Source organism: Lepisosteus oculatus, chromosome 17 (assembly GCF_040954835.1).
Source record: "Lepisosteus oculatus isolate fLepOcu1 chromosome 17, fLepOcu1.hap2, whole genome shotgun sequence".
Taxonomy (NCBI): domain Eukaryota; kingdom Metazoa; phylum Chordata; class Actinopteri; order Semionotiformes; family Lepisosteidae; genus Lepisosteus; species Lepisosteus oculatus.
Genome location: NC_090712.1, coordinates 14,896,722 through 14,919,847, shown reverse-complemented (window position 1 = coordinate 14,919,847; position 23,126 = coordinate 14,896,722). Strand labels below are relative to the sequence as shown.

Below are 23,126 nucleotides of genomic sequence, written 5' to 3'. Positions count from 1 at the left end.
TAGTAAAGTTTTCTGACTAGGCTATTATTAAAATATCAAGCGGTGATCGACAACTCCATTGCTCCACATGCACTGCACAGATTTCATCTCCCATCAGCTGCGGTTGCCAGATATAAATTCCCTTGCAGATGCACACATAATACTTACAGTAGCATGCACACCATTAAAGGTAATCTAAAGCATGAAAGAATTCCAGCAGGGTGAATACCGATTCTACGTTATCCACAATGTAGATGATTTTTAATTGAAAACAGATGCATGCGTTTTTGCTTGGTAGAGAGACATTAAAGGTATTTCTGGTACCTATTTTATCACAGTAGGATTCATTTTGCAAGCCACCTGTGAGCATTAGTGAGCAATTTAGAAATTCTGAGCATTTCGAATGCTTTTTAGGATTATTAAAAAATGCACTTTTATTCCTCGGCAGAGCTGCTCTATATTAGTTGGCAGATTATTAATTTATCTGTCACATGTGCCAAACATGACAGGGATCCGGCACATCGAACTATACTCAGTGTATTCAATATGCCATCCAAATCAGGATTAATCCCAGAACCCAAGAGCTGCAGTAAGAGAAAGCAGCGGTTAGCACCATGCCACTGTGCCACTTCTAGAATAAATCTGAACCACTCCTGTTATATCTTCACTAATGCCTTAAGAGGATGAACTTGCCAGATTATTTAGAATTCCTAAAAATGTGTCAGATAATGATTACTACGATGGCTAAAATCCAGAATAAGGTTCATAGCCATAGTTAAGCATCAGTTTTCCTGCTTCATTTCCAGCAAATTTTTCACATCAGTGCCATGTGATACACAGTGCCTTGTCATCTCTTGTCATCAGCATATGCTATTTAGTCATTTCACTCCAGCATCTACACCTCACACTGTCTTTACAGTCACTGAAGTGCTCTTGCCCTCTTCGCATGAGGTTCACAGGATTGCAAAACTGCAGCGAGTCATCAGCATTGCTGACATCACCTCCTCATTCCACAGTGCGTTCCAGAAAGGCCCATTACATCATCCCCGCTCAGTATTCAATACTAGGCTTCACACTGCCACCACTCAGAGCAGACCTGGGCCAGTGTCGGCCTGTAATCATTTCAGCTCCCGGCACCAGGACGGTGGGTCTGCTTCTGTCTTTCAATCACAAGCTTGTCTTTGAAGAGTAAGCATCTGAGAGTATTTCAATGAGAGTGCTCTTTCTTATGCTTACTCTGATGGAAAGTGAAAAAAAAAATCTTTATGCCACTTTCACACATTGCACAGGACTCTCAGTAGCACAAATAATTATTCATATTTTCATCTCATTCATCATTTTAAACCAGCTGCCACTTCCCACTGACTCTCCCAGTCCCCATTCTGAAGCATTACAGCCTGAACCCTGGAAGTACAGTTTCTTTGCTGGAAATAACCTGTTTTGGCTTTGTGGTCACTGTGGTCTGGATCAGTTCTTTCCATTCCTGTCTGCGCCATCCTTCCAGTGTCTTTCCATACTGCCACAGTCTCTTTATGCAGGCAAGACTTAAATTTGATTACAAGTCTGTGCTCCTGTGTGTTCGGAGTGTTTAGAGTATATCAGTAAATTTGGTTTTGTTTTTGCAAATTGGACCTTCTCATACAGAACAGCTGTGGGATCCTTTGCTATGAAAAGTGATCTGCATATGAGAAGAAAAACTAGTTTCTTTTTCTTTTCACATGCACATAGTAGCCCTTGGTACTGTAGTACAGGGAGTTGCAGACAAGTTGTACATGTACATGGACCATGTTCTCTCTGTGAAAACATTTAAGCGTAATTTGATTATATGATTTTCCAACAGTAATATTTAAATGCTTATTTCATGATAGTAATTGTTGCTAAAGGTTGACCTCTCAAAGACAAACAAGCATAAGTCAATCCTATTGGTTTCCTCCTAAAATCCAACAGATTATGTATTGGGTGTGGAGATCGCAGGAGACACCACAGGTAGGCTTTTCAGAACAGGGATATTAAGAAAGGAAAGGTAACTCATATTAATGAGTTGACATATATTAACATATATATGTTCCAGAATTAATACATACAGACTATCCTCATTAAAAATACTGAAATCTGCGGGGATGTGTATGCCTTTGTTTTGGAAATGGAAGATTGACGGTAAAGAGTTTAAGATTATGGAAAGCAGGAAAATCAGAATGCGGTGTCTTCTGGGGTTTTCTGAATTGCTTTAGTAAATGACAGACTGTTATTAAGCATAGACCAAAACTCAACTTACAGCGCTATCTGTATGTATCGACTTTCCTCATGTGGAAACCAAGATAAGAAGTTTAAAACCAAAAACACAGCAAACGTGAAATAGACAGTTAAAATTTAGCAGAGCTAAGTACCACTTGCACCTTTCACACTCCAGAACAGATAATTGAAAATGCAGTTGCTTCCTGTATTATATAAATTTAAAAAATGTTCTGTCTGTCCCAAAATCCTAATGGGTGATCAGAGAGCTGATAAAATCAAGCTAAGAGGCACATTCATTTTTGTTATGGAAATATAAGCTGGAAGATGAATGGGCAAGTGCCAGTCTGTTGGTATCTGCATCCACCTTTTTCAAAATGTTATTTTTTTTGCTGTGATAGCATGCAAAAAGGAATAAATCGCAATACCAAGGTATCTGTAAGTGTTTGATCAACTGTGATGAAGGTAGACTGAATTTTCTCCATTGCAAATTTTAACAGCAGTAAAGCAGATTTACATTTACATTTCATTTACAAATCTTTGACCGATGAGTCAGAGATGAAAAAATAGCATAATGTGTCATCAGGATTGAGACCTGGTGAAGCTTCTTAATGTACAGTATGACGTTCTTACAGTATAATGCAGTACTTAGGCCTGAATTGCATTTTTATTTTAATCTTAAAAATAAGGCATTTAGCATTAAAGTTAATGCACTGTAACAACAACTGTGTTTACGGAAGCCTAGCTATTTATGTGCCCACTGCTGTAAAGTTCTGTGAAGTCAGGAGGCCACAAAAGAGAAATGATCCAGACCACAGTGCATTCTACTTGCTATTAACTCTCTTCTTCAGAGCCTTGTTTGAGAAGTGCCTGCATGAGGGTTCTTTCTCACTTATTCTCTGTTTCTTCATCGTTTTGATGCTTTGATGCTTCAGCCTGCGTTCTTCTGAGGCCTGGGGGCCTGTGTCGTTGGTGGCCCCAGTTGACTAACCTGTGGCTGGGGGGGGTATGTGCTTCCCCCTCTCCAGTGTGTGCATGGAGGTTCCCCTTCTGTGGGATTCCGATCTTAACCATTTCGTCCCTGCGCAGTTCAGAGCTTGTAAACGGAAAGGCTCTCGTGTCCTGTGACTCAACTCTGGTTTGTTCAGGATCGGGTCTGGATGAGAGGAGTGCCCTGACTCTTGCTGCTCTGGAATGCCTGGCAAAGAGCAGTAACTGCAGTAAGCCTTTTAAGACATCTAAACATGTGTCTATAGAGACCTCTGTTAAACTGAATCGAGAAACACCGAACTCTCAACTGGAGATAACATTACAAAAGTCCAGGCATTAACAACAGTAAAGTAGCAGAACCTTGGCATTCCCCTAGAAAGAAAACCCGAGCTCTGTCCTGCCTCCAGTTTTCTCTTTCAGTCCCTTTCCGGTTCTCTGTGTCCCAAGAGATACTTCTTCTCCACTCTGTGTCTGTGGAAATGGAGAGTGATGAGTCCTCTTTGTCTGTCTCTTACTCTTTCTCCCTGGCATCAATGCGCGAGCAGGGGTCACAGTGTGAAGAGGGCACCTGGGATTGAGCGTTCTCAGAGCAGCACCTGGGAGACGTCAGAAGACAGCCGCAATAAGCTGGTGAAGGCTGCCTCCACCTCCAAACTGCTGTCCAAAGTGGTGAAGAATGCGGAGAAGTGAGTGAACCCCATTAATTTATTCGCATTTATTGAAGAAAAACTTCAAGAGATTAAGGTTCTTTTCTGAAGGGAAACCCTGAGGATGAGAGCCATTAACTTTACAAAAGGACAGATTTTCTTCTCTTTTTGAATTTTACCCTGACCTTAAGGTTAGTGTTTTCACTAGTTGTTGACTGTGAAAGTTAACTTAATTCTGTAAAAGAAAAAATCTACAATCAAGGTGGGAGAAATCAAAGACCCGTACCAAAGTATAATTATTAATATAAAATATGTTTCTTAATTATTTTTGTAATTGCGCTACATTGTCAAAAGAAAGACAAGAAAAATGCAATCTTTAGCAAATTTTGGTGTCCATTCATGCGCACATGTCACAAGAGATCGGGTTTTATTAAAGGAATATGCGGGTGACCTTCATGAAAATTAACTTTTTGCTGAGATCAGAAATAAATAGATTGATCTATTTTAGATATTTATACATCCATTTTCTAGCCACTTTTTGCAATTCAGTGTCATGGGGGAGCCAGAGCCTATCTCTGCAAGTAACAAGCTCAAGGCAGGGTACACCCTGGATGGGACACCAGTCCATTGCAGGGAACACACAGACACACAAACACATACACATTTATACCAAGCCAATTAACCTACCAGCATGTCTCGGGACTGTGAGAGGAAAGCGGAGCACCCAGAGGAAACCTAAGCATACACAGGTAGACCATACAAACTCTACACAGATAGTACTCCAGGTCTGGAATTGAACCCAGGGCCCCAACTCTGTGGTGCTAATCCTATACTTCTGACACATCCATGCACTCTGAAACATATGTGGGTACAGTTACTGTATAGAGCTCCAGAAATGTTTTCAACATTTGTTTCAACTTATAAGAGAACTTTTAAGAAAATGGCAAAGGAAGATTTTACAATTTGGAAGCATGTTTGGTCCTTTGATTTTGGAGTTAAATGTGCATGCTCTTTCATCATCCCACCCAGCCTGTGACAGTTTAATTATGTTGACAGTTTGATGAGCTGGACACATGCCTGTTTTTATTGTGGTCAAGGCGTGTCACAACTTGTTTCCTGTCTCCAGGACTGACTAGAACTGAGATCCAGGTGTGCTGTATTCTGGGCTGCAGACTCATTAAAACATATGTTGTTTACAGTTGAAGGGTATTTGGTTGTGTCATGTATACTTATTATTTTTTTCAGATTCTGAAGTACTTAAGATGTTGACATTTCAGAACCCTTAGGCTGCAGTAATTTTCCTGTGTGCTAAAAAATTAAGCTTTTATTTAAACATCTGATGAATTGCCCTTTGGTAAAAGCTTTCCAGAGTGACAGCTGTTGATAGGAACAGGCAGTAATTCCCAGATGAACACACTGAGAACCAGTATGTGTTTGGACATCTTAAGAAAGGGATAGAACAGATGGCAGGCCACGTCTTTAATCAGAGCTTGCTTTTATTCCTGTACACTAAATTAATATACTGTATTCCTGTCAATATGACATTTGAATAATCCCTAAGTGTAAATCTCTACAATCTGGATTTGCATCTTATTCTGTATGTGAGAAATTTTCACTTCCGTTACCCCTGAGGGTCTGCTGAAGCAAAGGAAAACTTTTTCATATATCCCACTCCCAACTAGGTTTAAAATCAACATTCTCTCAATGTGGATTTGCGTTGTCAACACTAAAATCCCAGTTAATCTGCATTTCAGTTTTTAGGGTTTCGTAAATTATATTATTGTTGTTTGTAATCATTATAGTCTTCAGATTCATTTTGTGCTTTAATTGGGGGCCTTTTATGAGAGGAGAATCTTGAAGAGGGTTTCGCTAGCCAAAAACTAATAATGGTTATGAGTACATAAAAAGTATGGCAGAATCTATTCTTAAAAAGATCCAGTTTGCTTCCATGGTCTGTTTGCTTCACATAGTTTAAAACAGTAAATTGAGTGACCAAAATGTATTCCTCAGCTCTGACGCATTTTTTTTTCTAACAGACCGAGCATGATATAGGAGTAGCAACACGCATGTAATCTATTTCTCAGACCTGTGAGGCCCAGTGCAGCAATAAAACAGAAAAAAAGATTTCGGGCTTGCTCTCCCAAAAAAAACACTTAATCTCTTCAAATTAGTCTGCTCATAGCTGAAACAGGCTGGACTGGGGTTGTGGATTGACAAGTCCTGCAATACGTTCTCTATGAGCATTTTGTTTTGAAACGGAGGAAATCAGTAAATCATCAGTATAGTGATTAAACTTTGGCTGGAGTCCAGAGATCCTAATCACAGATAATGCACGGAGTTGTCAGCAGAATTTCTCAACAGAGGCAAGGGATTTCAGACTGCAGAGTTCTCAATAGCTCTCTGTCTTGTCCACTCAGTGAAAAAGAGTTAACCCTTTCCTACCTTGAAGTGTGATCTTACTAAGAGGTTACAAGGCACAAAACCTGCTGGACCCCTTTCCCTTCCTCCCTTGCATTTCCCGCTCTTTTCTGCTCTGTCCCCCTGTTCTAGACATAATTCATTCACCACCCTTGAATGCAGACATTCCCTACATTTTTCTTTGTCATTTATGGCAAAGCCCTTATTTATGTTAAATATTCAGTATATTTCTGTGCCACGGTTTTACATTTTGTGTTTGTTTCATGTCCCCTCCAGGCACAAAGAGCCAGTTATCAGCCAAGGTAAGACAAACTAAAACCACTGAAGTGTTAGTGAATTGTGTGTGTTCTGGTCACTGTCATGAAATTATTTTTTGTATTTTTATTTTGCCCTTTTTAAATTTGGGATTGGAATTTATTGTACAGGCAATTTTACTTTTGCTTTTATATTATCATAAATTCTTAATATTTGATGAGCGCAATGGCAGACGTCCTCTCCTTGAGGGAAAAGTCATTAATCTGACCATTCTGGTCTGTGCACATGCCAGGCTCGGGCTTCTGCTGCAAGACCAAGAGTTTTTGATTAATCAGAAAGAACAGGATACCATTTTCGTTGAGCTTTCTTTAAGCCAGTGAAATCCCCAGCCTTTGTATCAATCCGATTGTTTTGAGTGTTTCGAGAGTCTTATTAATGTTTCAGCTTAAATTTTTCTTAATAGTCTTACTATATTGAATCTATATTTTCTGAAGCTACCTGTGATTTCATACAGATGGCTGCTTACTAAGACTCTCAGCACTTTCATTAAAAAAACCCTTTCACCACTAAGTCCACATTCTCCACCAGTATTTTGTCTCTTATTTTAGTTTTGTAGTTTTTTTTTTTGTTCTCTGTTTTTGTTTGAGTGATTTTCTTTCTGTCTTGTAACCAGCAAAAATGTCCACCCGAGAGAGAAACAGCCAAGGTAAGCCCCCTGAACTGTCAGCGGAGTGACCTCTAGCTGCTCGGCCGGTCACTTTCTTTCTCTCTCGCGCTGCATCTCTTTCACTCTGGGCTGAGCTTTACAGTGTAAAGGTGTTGCAGGGTTCATGTTTCAGCCTCGACAGAGAGAGAAAAGGATTCAGGCCAGATTACCCGGCCCTCACTGTGTTCCCCCGAGATGAATCTGGACGCTTACATTACTGACTCACAGCTTTAAACTACCCCCAAACCGCACTCACACAAGCCCAAACATTTCAAAAATGTGCTCTAAAGCTTAAAAAATAGAACTGCCAATTTGCTGGAGTATATAAGGAATCTGCAAGTCTTATCACTTATTATCGTCAGAAAATGTCATTCAGAGTCTTAACATTATGAGCCCGGTGTTTCAGAAAAAAAATGAATGTTATCTGAAAACCTGCAAAAACAATTGTTTAGGTGATTTTTTAAGTTCTGAAGGCTCTAAACATACTTGTTGTAAAAATCATCTGAAACATTAAAAATTCATTACAAAGCGCTTACTTTTGTGTTAATTGTACTAATCGGTTGTGCTAATCATGCTGGATTACTCTTTAATATAAAAGGTGTGAAGGGAACATTACAGCTGACTTTTTATATATTTTTCTTACATCACACTAAAAGAACTTTGTGATTCTGTATACAGTACCTTCTCACTGTATTCCAAATGGAGCACAGTGAGATTTTCAGGGACGATATTCTATACAGGATTGAGTGGAATGTCCTGTGCTTCTGGGGTAGCCTATCATTGCTCTTAATCTTGTGAAAAACATCCCTCCTCCGTCTCGCAGAGAGCCAGTATAAATAAGGGCCAGAGATGGAAAAGTGTGATCCTATTAGCTGTTAGCAGGGAACAGGACCTTTGCACCACAAAAGCTATATTTTCCACATTAGATTTGTCGACAGAAAGATAAAAATGCCTCCCAGTTCCTTTTGATTTTTTTATCAAAATTGAAAATAAACTAACAGAAGCAACAGGCTGTCACTTGGGTGGAGTTCTTGTTATCTCTAAAACTCAAGAATCAGGAGTCCGTACACAACTTCCATCATACTGTATTTGAGGCTGCTTTTTTACTTCCCTGGCAAGTGGTTAATCATAAATGTAGTCTGTTTGGGATCTTTGAAACTCTATGCGTTCTCTGATCTCGAACCCTGCAACAAACTGCATGTCGGGCCTGGGCTCCTACTGTGGTACTTCAGCTGGGGCATCAAGGGTTCCTGCACTGCGCTGAAAATAAACTAACTGTATTACAATGCTGAATGCTTAACTTTCACTGACTGACCAGAGATGTTCTGCTGGGTCCTCTGGCCCCATCTCTTTTCTATATTTACTGTTATAGGGGGAAATGCTGTAGTCCAAAATAGTGATTTCAGTGTGAAGTAAGAAATACAGTAACAAGTATAGTCATTTAATTAGACTGTTAGTGTGCAGCTGGAAGTAGTGTTATTGGACCAGTAGGAGGCACCTGCAATTCAGAACCAGAACCCCAGTATGGCAGTAGGGCATAGTGTGCCATAGGAATGACCATTCAGATAATTACCATTCATGTAATCAGGATCTGGATTTTAATATGTACTGCAGTACAATTTGGGTTCTTTCTTGTCTAAACCTTTCCTCTCAGTTTAATTGTGATCTTTACTGCTGTATAGTAAGAACCCCAGGTGAATTCTGCACATTAGTGAAGGATACAGTGAGGCCCCTCCTATATACAGTGTAGTTTTGGAATCCTGCAGAGTGAAAAGCACTTTATAAAATGAAATAATTAATTTGGCCTCTTTGCTATCCATTGGAGATTCATTTACCCTTCTCCAGTGTTTTAACACACAGTGCAAAGAAACAATATAAAGTTCCTTTAGGTAGACAGGCAAGGTAGCTATCTGAGGTTCTTAACATAATATGTCATAATGTATATGACTATCATCAAGGCTTTTGATTTAATTATGAAAAGAGTCTGGATATATACAGCTGTGTGATAAGTGCCTCTCACTCCAGTTCCCATTTTGGTAAACAACGAAAGAGAAGAATTTTTAGTCTGTGGCCAGTTGGGTTTGGATGTTAGACAAGTCAAATAAATTGTAATGATCCCAGTTATTGAAACCGTACCTTCCTGACATTTCAAGTTCTTCTGCTACTCACCCTGTTTATTTTGTAACTCAGTTTAAATTCTATCTTGCTTTATCTCTGTTTTGCACGAGCTCTTTGTGTTTTGTTTTACTTTGTTTTTGTGTATGTGTTAGTGTGGGGTACTTGATGTCGATGTGAATAATTTCATAACATAACTCACAACTACACTGCCGCATCAAGCAGAGAATCTCTCTCATATCTGCACGTTCATGAAGATCAGTGTCCCCTTCATTCTCAATGTTGGTTGCACAAATTATTATGCTTTTACTGCAAAGAAAAAAATGTATGTACTAAGGCAGTTTTAAAAAATATTTCTTGAGACTTCATGATTCTTAAGCAGTTTCATAGAAGAATATTATTTTGCAGTTTCTTCACTAAATGTAAGTGTCAATTTCTCACTTTCACTCTGTAAATTAAGAATGGTAGATTTTCTCTACTAACTATCCATGATATTACTAGTTAAAAAAACTAAAGTATTTCACAAACTTTAGTGCCTAAGTAGATTCAGCTGTCTGTTAAAATGAAAATTCAGCATAGTAAAGCTAACCAGTAGAAATGACAAATAACCTGTTTTATTTCTTGAAATGTTTATCTTCCTCCTTAAGAATATTACATATTACAAACAAGAGGATACCATTCAGTCTGTGTAGGTTGCTAATAGCTAATTGATCAGATGATCCATTTCCTTTTTCCTAAAAGAAGTAAAGGTATCAGCAGCATGGCTGTGTGGTTTGTTCCTGACTTTCACAATACAGTGAAAAAGATTTGCCGCCTGTTCTGTTTGTGCCCTCTGGTTTCTGCTGCACAGTTCTTGAACTCCTCATGTACTAATGTTCTTGTTAAAATTAATTATTATTAAAACAAATAACGACAGCGGATATTAAAAAACTGTTGTGTGACTTGATGATCTTGCCTGGGGGAATGAGGCGTGTGAATTTGTGCCAGCAACCCTGTGCGACACACCCTAGCCTAATTACAGGGGAGGAAAGCTAAGAGGATAATATTGGCTGGTACTTTGCCTTTGTTAAGTCCAAACAAAGAAGAAGAATGTTTACTGCCTGATGGGAAAAGGTGTAGATTGCTTTTCTGGAGGACTCTACTGTATGTTCTAGGATTACATTTTTCCAACTTAAATATTTCCTCTAATTAGAGGAATAAATCTAATTTGTTTAAGCCTTAGTACTACCTTACCTTTAATTACGTTAGAATTACCTACATTCTCCATGTTCTTCGATATTCTATGGTGTTAAGATCCCATCTCTGGTGTAATTACTCTGATTCTGAATCTGTCTCTGTTTATACAGTATGTAATTAATGATCTAACCAGATATAGGAAGTTATCTGCTTTTGTACAGTGAAGGGATAAAAGTCTATCCCCCCACCAAGACTGGTTTGGTTATGAGGGATTCCATATCCCTTCCCTTGAGCTGTTCTTCTCCATCATCAACTAAGGTTTTCTCCATTCTCCCTCCCCCAACAGAAGGAGACTACATCAAGATGTTCATGCGGGGACGGCCCATCACAATGTTCATTCCATCAGACGTGGAGAACTACGATGACATCAGGACAGAGCTGCCACCCGAGAAACTCAAGCTGGAATGGGTGTATCCTTTCACCTTGCCCGCTTTAGCCTCCATGTCTCTCTGCCTTCCCATCTGTTTGTTTTTTTTTCTCTTTTTATTCAAGGACAGCAATCTGGTCGCAAAGAGCTACTTTCCCTTGTGACCAGATTCTTGTCCTTGAATGAAGCCACGTTTTGCCGGTGACCTACCTCATGCCTGCTTCATTCCCTTTGACGTTTCTTCTCAACCTTACCTAGGGCTGTCTCTGTCTCCTGTGCTTTCTAACTCAGTTATTACCTGTCTCCCTTCCTCCTGCCAGAATGTCCTACCTCTCTTCCCTGAGCTTCAGTCTATCTTTCCTTCCAGCCTACAACTTCCTAGTTGCTGCTCTTTAACCTTCCTGTGCAGGTATGGGTACCGAGGACGGGACTGCAGGGCCAACGTGTACCTTCTGCCCACTGGGGAGATAGTGTATTTCATTGCTTCAGTCGTGGTGCTGTTCAATTATGAGGAACGGACACAGCGGCACTACCTGGGTCACACAGACTGCGTCAAATGGTGGGTTTCCAAACTCAGGGGCAGACTGACGTTGCGTAAAGAAACAACACATAGAGTACCAAGCTGCACATCGTCAGGATAGCATATGCCTGCTCTGGGCCTGTAATAATTGTGTGGTGTTGTGTTACGTGTCCTGGGTTCTCCTGGGTAAAAATAGATAAGGCTTTACGGAGGAGATGAAGTTTTGAACTAAAATGCAAATGCAAAAAACTTGGAAAAAATGCAAATTGCTTGGGGTTGATTGCTTTCTTAAATATTGTTAATATTGTTTCAGAATAATTGCTAAAGCTCATAAATTGGTAGATAAAAATAATTTGCTGAAAATCTACCTTTTTTTCCTTTTTCAATCTTTAATTTCATACACTGCAATTCAACCAGCAACTGTTCCCACCGGAAGTTATTTTGAATTGATTACTAGTGTAAGAATTGTCTGACCTTGATACAAGACATACCGTAGGTTGTTGACTAACGTTGAACAAGTAAAGCTCTACTTTTTTTGCAATGCAGTTGTAAAGCTTCTGTGAGCTCAAGATAATCTAGTTCACTCACTCAGCTTTCTGTGGCATTTTTCAGTGTGTTTGTGGTGAATAAGCAAAAACACAGTGTCATGTTGAACAACTGCATTGCAGTTTGCTGATAGCTCTGAGTGTTCAATAGTTTAGTATAGTCCTGTGTGTGTAAACTAGAATGTAGTTAGTTTAGTAGTTAGTTTTCCAGGCAGTGAACTGGGGGATCCTTTGTTAATGGTTTTTTTTTTGTCCTTTTTCCTCACAGCCTTGCAGTTCACCCTGACAAAATCAGAATTGCGACAGGACAGATTGCTGGGGTTGACAAAGATGGAAGGGTGAGACATTCTGCATCTTAAATGTCCTTTTATACTGTATGAATGACACCATAAGGCAGGTGGGCCAAAATCTATAGTTTGCTCTGATTTTGTAGCTGATTTGCTCACCTAGTAAAAGAGCACTGTAGTCCACACATCACCAGTTTTACCTATGGGTTGGCACAGAATTGATAATATGCTTCTGGGCTTGAAGATTGATTTGGGTGACAGAGGAGTGGCTATATAATACAGTGTAATGTATGTTAGCTGTCCCAGTATTATTCCTCCAAATTCAAAATTGATATTTTCTTTTAAATCAAGCAATTGGTATTTGTGGTCATGAGATTAATGTGAATGACAAGTACAATATAATACATGTTTAATTTTGGATAATTCCATGCATACACTTGATAATAGTAGAACAAAAATATGCTTTGTGTTCAACCCAATGATCAGAGGTGTACACCTTCACCTTAGAAGATTTCAGAGTGTGAAAGTGTTTGTTACATATCCCCTTGATTCACCAGCTACAAAGTACGTGCGTTACACATGCATATCTTGGAGGCCAAGAGTGTTTATTCAGCAGCATAATGATAGCCAGGCTAGACTTATCTTACAATATGTTGTTGGACCATCTCCATATTATTCATCAGCCAGTTGACCTGAAACATTTATCCTCAAAAGTGTTGTTAGCCTTCATATTAAAAAGATAGGAGATTTACAACATGTGTTTGATGTTTGCATGGGAGTACCAAAGGACTAACAAATGGATGCATAGATGTAAAACATAAACAGCTACTAATGCACACTCAAATGAATCACCCTACTTATGGCCAAGCCTGTCTTTATTATTAAGGGATTCCTTAATAAAGGCGTCTTGGATTATCCTAACATTACTATTACAGTCTATTACCGGAGATTTGTTGAGTATTCTAAAAGGTCATTTTTTTCATCTTTAGGGGCAGTATGGCCTTGCATGTGGAAGCAACGCTTGTGCATTGTTTATCATTCTACATGTTCATTTATTCCAGCCCTTAGTGTGTAATCTAGTCCATGAAGTACATAATGGAGATAGATCGGAGGTTAACCGAGTCTGATTTAGTAAATTTATGAGCGCTGCACGCGAAGAGCCTTCTCATGCACTAAAATAATAGCAGGTGTTGTGTGTTCTGTGCCAATAATGGGAGTCCTCCTCCTGCCCGATTTCACCTCTGCAGCCGCTGCAGCCTCACGTGCGTGTCTGGGACTCGGTCAGCCTGTCCACGTTGCAGGTCATTGGCCTGGGCACCTTCGAGAGGGGGGTGGGCTCCCTCGCCTTCTCCAAAGCCGTAAGTCACAGGATCGACAGTTCCTTCATCCCTCTGCTTCTTCAGTACTTGGGCAGCCACTTCTTTTTTTCCAACTGTTCACCAAAAAGCAGACTGATCCAGAGTCAGTATAGCCAAATTTTATACTTGTATACCCCTTGATACACACGATTTACACACGTCTTTTGTTGAATCAAAATTGAATCAACGCCCCTCTCAAATAACAGACTTGTGATATTGAAGTGCCTGTTTGTTTGGATATGGGTGTCAGTAGTTAGATTTTAGATATTGACACAGCTGTTCTGAAGCATGTTAAAGTGATGACCAATAAATCCATATCACAAGCTTTACAATGCTAACTGAAACACATTATCCCAGGGAAATCCTCATCTGTGTACTGTACAGGCAGGCAAGACTAAGGGAACTAATCCTAGGATTTTTAGTCTTCTCACACATCTGTATGGTGATGCCTTACAAGCTGCTCAAAGCTTAACCCTGTGGATCAGGTTGAACCTGTTTATATGTCAGCAATTACCAGACCGAACCAATACTTACAGTGTTGAGAGAGCATAGAAAAAAAGTGGAACAGTAGTTTTTTTTTATTTAGGTAAAATTAGGTAAAATCTGTTTCCTAATGAAATGTTAAAACACTATATCGTTAGAAACTTTTTTTTTCCACTGTTCCTTAGAAATCATTTGAATTTGTTTCTGCTCAAGTGGAACTGAAAACAGTGACTCATTCCTGAAACCAGAAATACCTGTCACTCACTTGTCAGTTAAACTTAGTCCTAATTTTCATTGTCTGTTACAGTGCGTTACATTGCTAAAGACTCAGGCTGTTTTTCTGTATCCACACAGTAATAAGAGGCTAGTGTCTGTTGGAGTTGCCCCTTGCTTCTGCCTGTAGTTAAGCGTGTTTCATGATTACTAAATGCCTCACAGGCACTAAGGTGTCCTGAGGTGCATTTCGAAGTCATGGTACTCAGCACAGTTCTTTCTTTTGGCAACTGAAGAATCCTCATCAAAACAATAAAAGTGACTACATAAGCTGAAATAAAAGGATGTGAGCATGCGGGGAAGCAATTAGCAATGAGGGAGAACATTACAGAAGTGTTGTGGGAGCAGGTAGGTATAGAAGGAGGAGTAGAGCAAGTTAGTGGGGAAAGGGAAGACTGAGACAGTGCCAGTCTTGGCCTGTATAAAATCTCATATTCCTTTGTATAGAGCTCAGGATAGCTACCCATCAGGTGGCTCTCTGCAAGACTTGCTGAAACCCAAGAATCTGTTGCTCTGCATGTGCTGAGAGATGTGCTTGTGTAAAAAAGACTGTCAGCTCTCACCGAGAGAAGATACTGCTGAAATATACAAGGAGCCGTTCGGTTCACAGCTCCCATAATCGTAAAGTTCAAGCTACTGTATGAAGGCCACTGGCCTTCTCTTCTTTCTGCCCTCCAGCCCACCTGTCAAAGGGGGATTCTAGTAGTTATGAAAGCATTTGGTGCAGCAATATGCTGTGCCATATCTGTAATGAGAGCCTTGGTTTCAAAGCAGTTGGGGGTCTTCATGAACACATTGTGGAGCCCACCCTTTCTGTTGTGAGTGTAATCACTGGCGTGATTGGCTTGGTTTTTCACAATTCTTGGAGCTGAAGATGAATGCACTTGTGCAAAATCTAAATGATTGCTATGCAGTACAAGGTTGATATTGTGAAAAAAAAACACCCTATATCTATAAAACTACCCCCTCTAGCATTTAACATCCTACATGATACCGTTTTTGTTTTCCTAGAAATACTATGCATTGAAGATCATTATTTGCTCATTGTTCAAAATTCTGGATGAACTTGGAGTGCTGCCTTCTTCTGTGTGGTTCAACAGTTCTGTTGTGCTGGCAATCAAAGTTGAGCATTTAGTTTGCCAGCAGGGCCATATTCTTTGGCAAAAGCATGAGAGAGGACCTGAAGGTTTGCCGCAAGGGTTAGGCCTGGCAGAATCGTCCTGCTGACATGTACTTTCACCTCAGGACTCTGGAACTCACCTGTGTGTGATTGATGATTCCAATGAGCACATGCTGACAGTCTGGGACTGGCAGAAGAAATCCAAGATAGCCGAAATCAAGGTAAGACAACCAGCCAACACAATTCCTGTTCCACAGAAAGTATTGGTTTTTAGCATGCAAAGCTTTACTGTGTGCAACACTGCAAAAAGCTGCTTCAGTATATTCAGCACCTCTCTTGCTTTGGTGTGTATAATCTATTAACCTGCCTCACTGTTTGCTTACAGTATGTCCATGTTGGATATCTGGCCCTTGCTGTCTCTGTTATCTCCTTGCCTGAATGTACAGTAATATGTCCCCTTCTCAGCTCCTTTGTTCTGTCTGAGTGTGTGTTTGTATTATCTCTTGTCTCTCCTATTATGCTGTTGTTGGAATATTTTGCCCTGCCTGACCTGACTTGTCCTGTTTGGCCCTTCAGACCACAAACGAGGTGGTGTTGGCAGTGGAGTTTCACCCAACAGATGCCAACACCATTGTCACCTGCGGGAAGTCCCACATCTTCTTCTGGACCTGGAACGGCAATTCCTTGGCACGCAAGCAGGGCATCTTTGGGGTGAGGAAACCTGTGGCAGCTCAGACCAGACTTCGTACTTATACATATATGTTATTGTGTGAGTCTTGGTTACCCTAGTGCACCAAAATATTTAGTCATTCCATCAGCAGCAAATACAAATCACTGTCACTGTTCTGAATGTCCTTTTTTTCATTCGTATGTTTGCAATGTGGCAGAGCATTTATAGCTTTTGATAACTTATGCTAGTTATAGCTGGGCTCTGTTGCTCTGGTGAGTTTGTTATTTCCAAGCCCCTGTATTTCCTTCTTCATCTTCGCCAGAAATACGAGAAGCCCAAGTTTGTGCAATGCGTGGCCTTTCTCAATAACGGGGACATCCTGACAGGCGACTCGGGGGGCATCATGCTGATCTGGAGCCGAAGCATGGTGGAACCTGCGCCGGGGAAAGGCCCTAAAGGTAACGAAAACAGATAAGGACGTTAGTCCATGAGCTTAGTGGTGTCCATAGGACAGTATACTGTGACAATCAAAAATCTGTACAAATATGTCTGTGGTCACTCCATCCAGGGCATCCTCAGCTAAGGAAGGGATCTTTAATTTCAGTACCTTTGTCAACAGCCTTGGTTAGAATACATTTAATAACGAATAGCTTCAGGGTAAAGCTTGGCTAGGGCTTTTGTAATTATCACCCCACTCTCGCGGGTCTTCTTCTTGTGAACAGATGGGATTCACTTCGCCACTCCTGTGGGAATGAAAATGGTCATCCTGGGGCACCCAAGTGGCGCACCTACACTTGCAGCTGAAATTTGAGTTTTAGGGCCAAGAGGGTGCGCATGACACATGTCTACCTGACATGTGGATCTTCCAGCTGGTCTTCCATCTGCCCATGTGGGCACAGCTGTAATTGCCAGGAAGTGGAGCCTTGAATCACTGGCGTAATAATTGGAGAATCTGGTTTTTAACACACCAGTGATTTCAATAGTGATTTAACAATCACTTTGTAAGCAGGGATTTTCATTTGATTTTCATTGTGGACCTAAGGGTATACCACACTTCCTTAAAACAGAAAATAACATTATATATTTCAATCTTTCCATTATCCTGGTTTTCCAGTTTATAGGATCTTGTGACCTGAAGCAAACCGTCCCAGTTAAACTTGAATGCTGCTCACATTTACAGCACTGTAGCACAGAGTATGATAGGTGGAATGTGGAAGCTGGTGATAATGCAAAAAGACAGTGGAACTAAAACAACCATGTCTCTTCCAGACAACAAATAATTAATTACAAAAATTACTGTAATTATCAATTTGGCAAAACAAATTTAAGAATTACATGGGCTACATGAAAATAGATCATACTAAAGCCAAATGAAGAGGAAGCTATAATTTGAACTCTATTATATCATTTTAATTGCCCAGTCTGATCCTTAGTGCAGGCTGTAATAAATTCAGTGGTTAATTAAAATTATCTAGACTGCTTTAAGCAACCCTGGAAGGGATAACACTTTCCTTCGCTTACAGCTCAGAACGGGATCTTACGTAGTTATCTGGATAGATAACTAGGGCAGAACTTGATGACTGTAATTAAAATCGTCATTTGTTTCTTGAGTGTGAGGTGTGCGATACTTGAGGAAACAGTGAAGAATATGCTCTAAATAACACCACTGAGATTCATTTTGCCTAATTGCTAATTTGTCAGAAAGCATTGACTTGAAAAGTCCCTAGAATTACAATAAACACAAACATGGGAGATATTGAGAGTGTTTTGTTTTAAAGTGCAATAAAGCCTAAATTTTTGCGTTGGCGGAATGCAAACTGTAATCTTCTCAGCCTGGAGGTAAAGACTCATCTTGAAAGTAATTGTTTTCTTTGGCATGTAGGAGAACAAGATTTACAGTTCAGGGTACGTTGCCAGCAAATATATAAATTAATTTTATATATAGAGAGATTTGTTTTAATTTTATGATTCAATCTAAGTGCTTATTTGTTGAGTAAGCGCATTCCAACTTCAGAGTAAGGGCTTCCAACATCAAAACCCACATATACTTTTTTGTTTCCCCGCAGATATTCAACTATATATTTATAGCTGTTTTTTGCTTTAGGTTAGCTTTAATAAATTGATCATCCAAACCATGCACCACCCTACTTTATAGTGCATATAGGCATTCAGATGTAGCATGGCCCTCTCTTAATCAAGTTCTTCGTAGCGGCAACTGAGACATTTTATCCATCATTGACATTTTCCTAGGACGGCAAATGCTAATGAAAAAGGGATTTTTCTATGGTTACTTGGCAATCCAGATTTAATAATGCCATAAATATGTATTCCTGAATCTTGCTCTAGGATTTTTTTTATTTAATTTGTACGATAAATCTCTGTCCCTTGCTGGTGAGGGACAGTTTGGTTTTCTAACCGGAGACCCAACAAAATTATTAATAGTCAGTGGATTCCTCTCTGGAAAACCCACCAGAGGCATATTTGCTAGCGGTTATGAAAGACCATAGTCAGGACTCCTTATTACCTGTGTGTCATCTTACATTTTGATTATCTGGAAGGACAAGAAGTATGCAGGGCTAGCTAAAAACCTCCAATTCATCCCTCATAATCTGTAAAGGCTCTATAGTCACAACCTACCTGTAACCTACCAGAGCAGGCTGTGTCCATTCGGTCAATGCAGATATTCAGCAGTGCAGGTGGGCTGGGATTGCTCCACCACAAAATATACTGCAGATCCAAGCCTGCCTGTACAGGATGCTGAGTGTTTAGTTTGAGTAGTCTCCCCCTCCCACCCTGAACCCTGAGCCTGGCTAGAAGCCTGTCATTTCAGTCTCTCAGGGATTGAACAGCAGTGCCAGCTTTGTTTAAAGTAACCCTACACTCTTCCAGGTTTGTAGAGATTAATTATGCACGTGGAGTACAGCTGATTTCTAACCTTTCTTTATTTTTCTCTGATCAGAAACAAAAGAAAGGCAAAAGCAAAACCTCAAGTCGCTGCAGCGCTCTGTTACAGTAGAGGCTAGAGTGAGCCCATTCCCTGCCGTTTGCTCCTTGTCCTCCTGGAATCTCTCTTCTGTGTTGAGAACAGATGACGTGTAACAAGTGCTCAGGCACTGTGGGGATAGTTTTCAGAAATGCTGAACAGAGATGGGGATTAGGGCTGCCTTAATTTAAAATAGTCCCAGGGTTAGTGCACTTTTTGATGAGAAGAACAAAAAATACAAAGAACAACAAATGCAGCAAATGTATTTGGATATCTTTCCTCTTTTATATGAGGTACAGTGGCTCTGTTCACACTGATTTTGATAGAAGCTGAATGTGTTTGTTGTCTTCCCCTTTTAAAGGGTGATAGGAGTCCAAGTACTGAGTGATTGCAGATCTGGGAGGGTGGGGGTAGAAGGGAAACACCAGCCATATTATTGCTTTGCAACTGTGATTCTGCATTCAGTTAAGAATATGGAGTGGTGGCCTCACTGTCTGGGCCTCTGGTTGATGTGAAGAATTGTGCAGTTTTCTGCAGTGCACAGACTATACAGAGCCTATGCAATCAGAGTGATCCACTGCCATGGCCTTCTTTGCTGCTGAAAGCCCTTTGTACTCTCAGTACTGCTGTCAGCCTGCAGGAGTTCTGTTCTGTCAGGCTGCTGCTGCTTTAAAAATAAGACAACCCTCCCAATCTGGGTTTAATTCCCAACATAAAATACATGACATGAAGTGTGCATGGTATTTAATTCCTGGAATCTGTGTTCAATGTTAGATTCTAACAAAGCCCTGATTTCCCCTCAGTGGGTTTTTCATTTCACGTGCTTCCCTTTTCTGGAAAAAGTCAAGCGTCTGTTTTTCTTTCTTGGTGTTTGACTGGCAGGTGTGTATCAGATCAGCCGGCAAATTAAAGCCCACGATGGCAGCGTCTTCACTCTTTGCCAGATGAGGAATGGCACTCTGCTCACAGGAGGTGGCAAGGACCACAAAGTCATCCTCTGGGATCACGATCTACACCCTGAGAGAGACATAGAGGTAGGTCTGACGGAGAGCACCACCATTTGATCAGGGGTGGGTACCTTGGACCCTGTGGCATTTTGCTAGTAGAGTAATATACAGTAATCCACATCTAGTACCTCCATTATCCCTTACTATAGCAACGAGCTATGGGTTCTTGCAACTCATTTGTGTCTTCCAAATGATCTGGTGACATGACCAGATTTGAATGTATCCAAATTCCCCTTTTCTCTTTTCACTCTTCTTCAGTGTATCTCCCTTTCTGCAGACAAGGTTGTTTTGTGACTTGATTCCTGTCACCACTTTTCTTCTGCCCCTGCAGGTCCCTGACCAATACGGAACCATTCGAGCAGTGGCTGAAGGCAAGGGGGAACAATTTCTGGTGGGAACGTCACGCAATTTTATTCTCAGAGGGACATTTAATGATGGCTTCCAGGTGGAGGTGCAGGTGAGTTCAACAACCTGTCATCACCAGTCATTGCCCTCCTGGCTGTTTCTAAGTAAAAGATTCTCAAGGACAGCTTTATACATGAGGGATTCAGAGTCAGAGGTGTGAAAAGCTAAAGACATTAGTAAAATGTGAAATTACTCCTGTGTTGTTTCTAATGAAATTGAACAGCAGTGACAAATCCAATTCCAAGGTATGAAGTATATGTACTGTATGACACAAATGTTTCGATTAGGCTCTTCAGTGAACCTTCCTGTAAATAAGTATTGAGGTAATTTTTCAGGAAGAGCAAAGACCTGAAGGGCAGAGCAGTGTTCATGAGCAGAATAATGATTGCAACAAACTGTTCCACCAAAATATTTAAAAATTGGCTTCTTTTTAAAATGTACAATTTAAAAGTTTGGACAAGTTGGAAGCAATTTCCTATTAATCACAAAACTGTTAGCACAAAAACTTTAAGGCAATCCCAGAGGTATCTACTGTTGGTGTTCTCATTGGTTAGTTGATCGTGTACTGTATAATTTATTTTCTAAAGAAATGCAGATGATTTTCAGGGTATGAAACGAAATGGTGTTGTATAATGGGGTAATTTTCCAGAGTATTCAAGTTGAAATAAACAAATGCCAGCATACTGTAATTCCTCCTACCAGCTAACAGTAGCCAAGTTGGCCTTTTCTCGTGTATACTGTTAGAGGCTCATTGAGGAATCACATTTTAAAGGAATTAAATGATGGTGGCCTGTTCAAGTACTGTATGTCTGAGCTGTGTGGAGTATCTATTTTTACTGCCCTGTATATACCTTGTGCTTGTGGCAGTACTGCCTTTACTCTGAATAACTTTGCTGCAATCTAATATGCCAGTGCCCACCTTCTCTATGCTAGCTGTAGTTTGGATCTTACCTTTCAAGTAGTGTGCCAGAAGGAAAGACCAGGTTTTCTTTAAAATATGCTGCGATTCACAGATGCATCTGTAATAGTCTAATGCAGATCAAGAATAAGTTATTTTTCAGTGCTAGCCTTGCCGCATTATTAAATGGCTTCTGTACAGCATTCTGATAAACATTGATTTATTGAAGAAAAAAGTCTTTAAGCTCTCTTCTATAGGGCAGTTGTAAATTAATGTTCATGAAACATCTGTTCTGGGTAATACTGAAACTGGGTAAATAAAAAAAATGTATATTTAAATCATTGTTCCTTTAATCCCCAACATTCTCCTGAGAGGCATATATTGTGTATCTTTCCAATGATAGCTGGGTTGGATTTATAACATGTTTTGCTCTAATCCCTCATCTGCAGGGCCATACGGATGAGCTGTGGGGGCTGGCATCACACCCTTTCAAAGACCTCTTTCTGTCCTGCGCCCAGGATCGGCAGGTTTGCCTCTGGAACTCTGTGGACCACACCCTTGAATGGACCAGACTTCTGGATGTAAGGACCTCCCACAGCTGCTGGCAGATAAAAGATAACTGCTAACTGTAACTGCAACAATAACAGATCACACAGCTGATAACAGATGACAGATACTGTAACTATTATTTTCAGGCTCTGAAACTAAACAGCATTATATAATGGGGTTATTTTTCAGTGAATTCAAGTTTAAATAAACTTGAAGCTTATTGAAGTTCATGTTAACGTTCAGAGTCCAATGTGACTGATGTTTTGTCAGAATTGGTGGTTAATGACCTTTTAATGACCATCAGGCCTTCATTCATCTTGTGCAATAATTGATGACAATGATAATGTCTTAATTAGTGACTGTAGATGTGTAGGGGTTACACATATAAAACCCAAAGGTTGTTGCCAATAAGATTTCTCTCACTTTGTTGCTCTCTACCTCTCCCTATCTAAAGGAACCAGGACACTGTGCAGATTTCCACCCCAGTGGTGCCGTTGTGGCCATTGGAACACACTCGGGAAAGTACGTCTGGAATATCATTCACTCCCCAGCCTGGCCTGCTACTGCACCGATACTGGTGTTAAACCTCCCATTGTATTTGTGGCATTTCTTTATTTGCTGTTTAAACGTGTTGGATCAACTGTAGTAGTTGGTCATCTGAGTTTAAGGTCACAAAACTTCAGTGCAGCCTTCCTGTCAGTAGATCAGTAGACTGCAGGCTCTTTAAAGTCAATTGTGGGAAACAGCTGATGCAGCCATACATAAAGGTGCCTTCTTTAGTTTAACAAGGTTTTGAAGTCTAGCTCACACGGTAAAATGTGTTCAATCTTAGTTTCTGTAGTCACTTTCAGGTGATAGATTCTACTACTGTATTTTCAGACTGATCTTTTCGAGTTTTAAAGTTGATCTTTCTAATACAGAGCTAAGATGTTTATTCCAATAATAAAATAGAAGTTTAGAATTTTTCACTTTTTTAGATTTGGAAGAATTTTGTGATATTTAATGTCTTAGTTCATGGCTTTGTGTTTTCACATCAACCACACATCACATCAAACAAAGTTTTGAGAAAGGAGTATAAAGGCT

General features: G+C 40.1%; 1 protein-coding gene across 4 annotated transcripts in view; it reads left to right on the top strand.

Annotated features, from left to right (window-relative positions):
* The window catches only part of LOC102692035 (EMAP like 4), a 106,147-nt gene that overhangs the window by 66,414 nt on the left and 16,607 nt on the right, over window positions 1-23,126 (top strand). For 3 of the 4 annotated variants that reach the window (XM_015362832.2, XM_015362833.2, XM_015362830.2), the window contains 14 exons: window positions 3,747-3,887; window positions 6,543-6,568; window positions 7,195-7,227; window positions 10,865-10,988; window positions 11,355-11,504; window positions 12,279-12,348; window positions 13,545-13,655; window positions 15,657-15,752; window positions 16,108-16,242; window positions 16,524-16,659; window positions 20,067-20,218; window positions 20,523-20,648; window positions 21,944-22,075; window positions 22,498-22,565. In XM_015362832.2, coding sequence (XP_015218318.1) covers window positions 3,747-3,887; window positions 6,543-6,568; window positions 7,195-7,227; window positions 10,865-10,988; window positions 11,355-11,504; window positions 12,279-12,348; window positions 13,545-13,655; window positions 15,657-15,752; window positions 16,108-16,242; window positions 16,524-16,659; window positions 20,067-20,218; window positions 20,523-20,648; window positions 21,944-22,075; window positions 22,498-22,565 — 1,500 coding nt within the window. The remainder of the gene's footprint in view (window positions 1-3,746; window positions 3,888-6,542; window positions 6,569-7,194; window positions 7,228-10,864; window positions 10,989-11,354; window positions 11,505-12,278; window positions 12,349-13,544; window positions 13,656-15,656; window positions 15,753-16,107; window positions 16,243-16,523; window positions 16,660-20,066; window positions 20,219-20,522; window positions 20,649-21,943; window positions 22,076-22,497; window positions 22,566-23,126) is intronic. The other variant, XM_015362831.2, reaches the window with a different exon arrangement.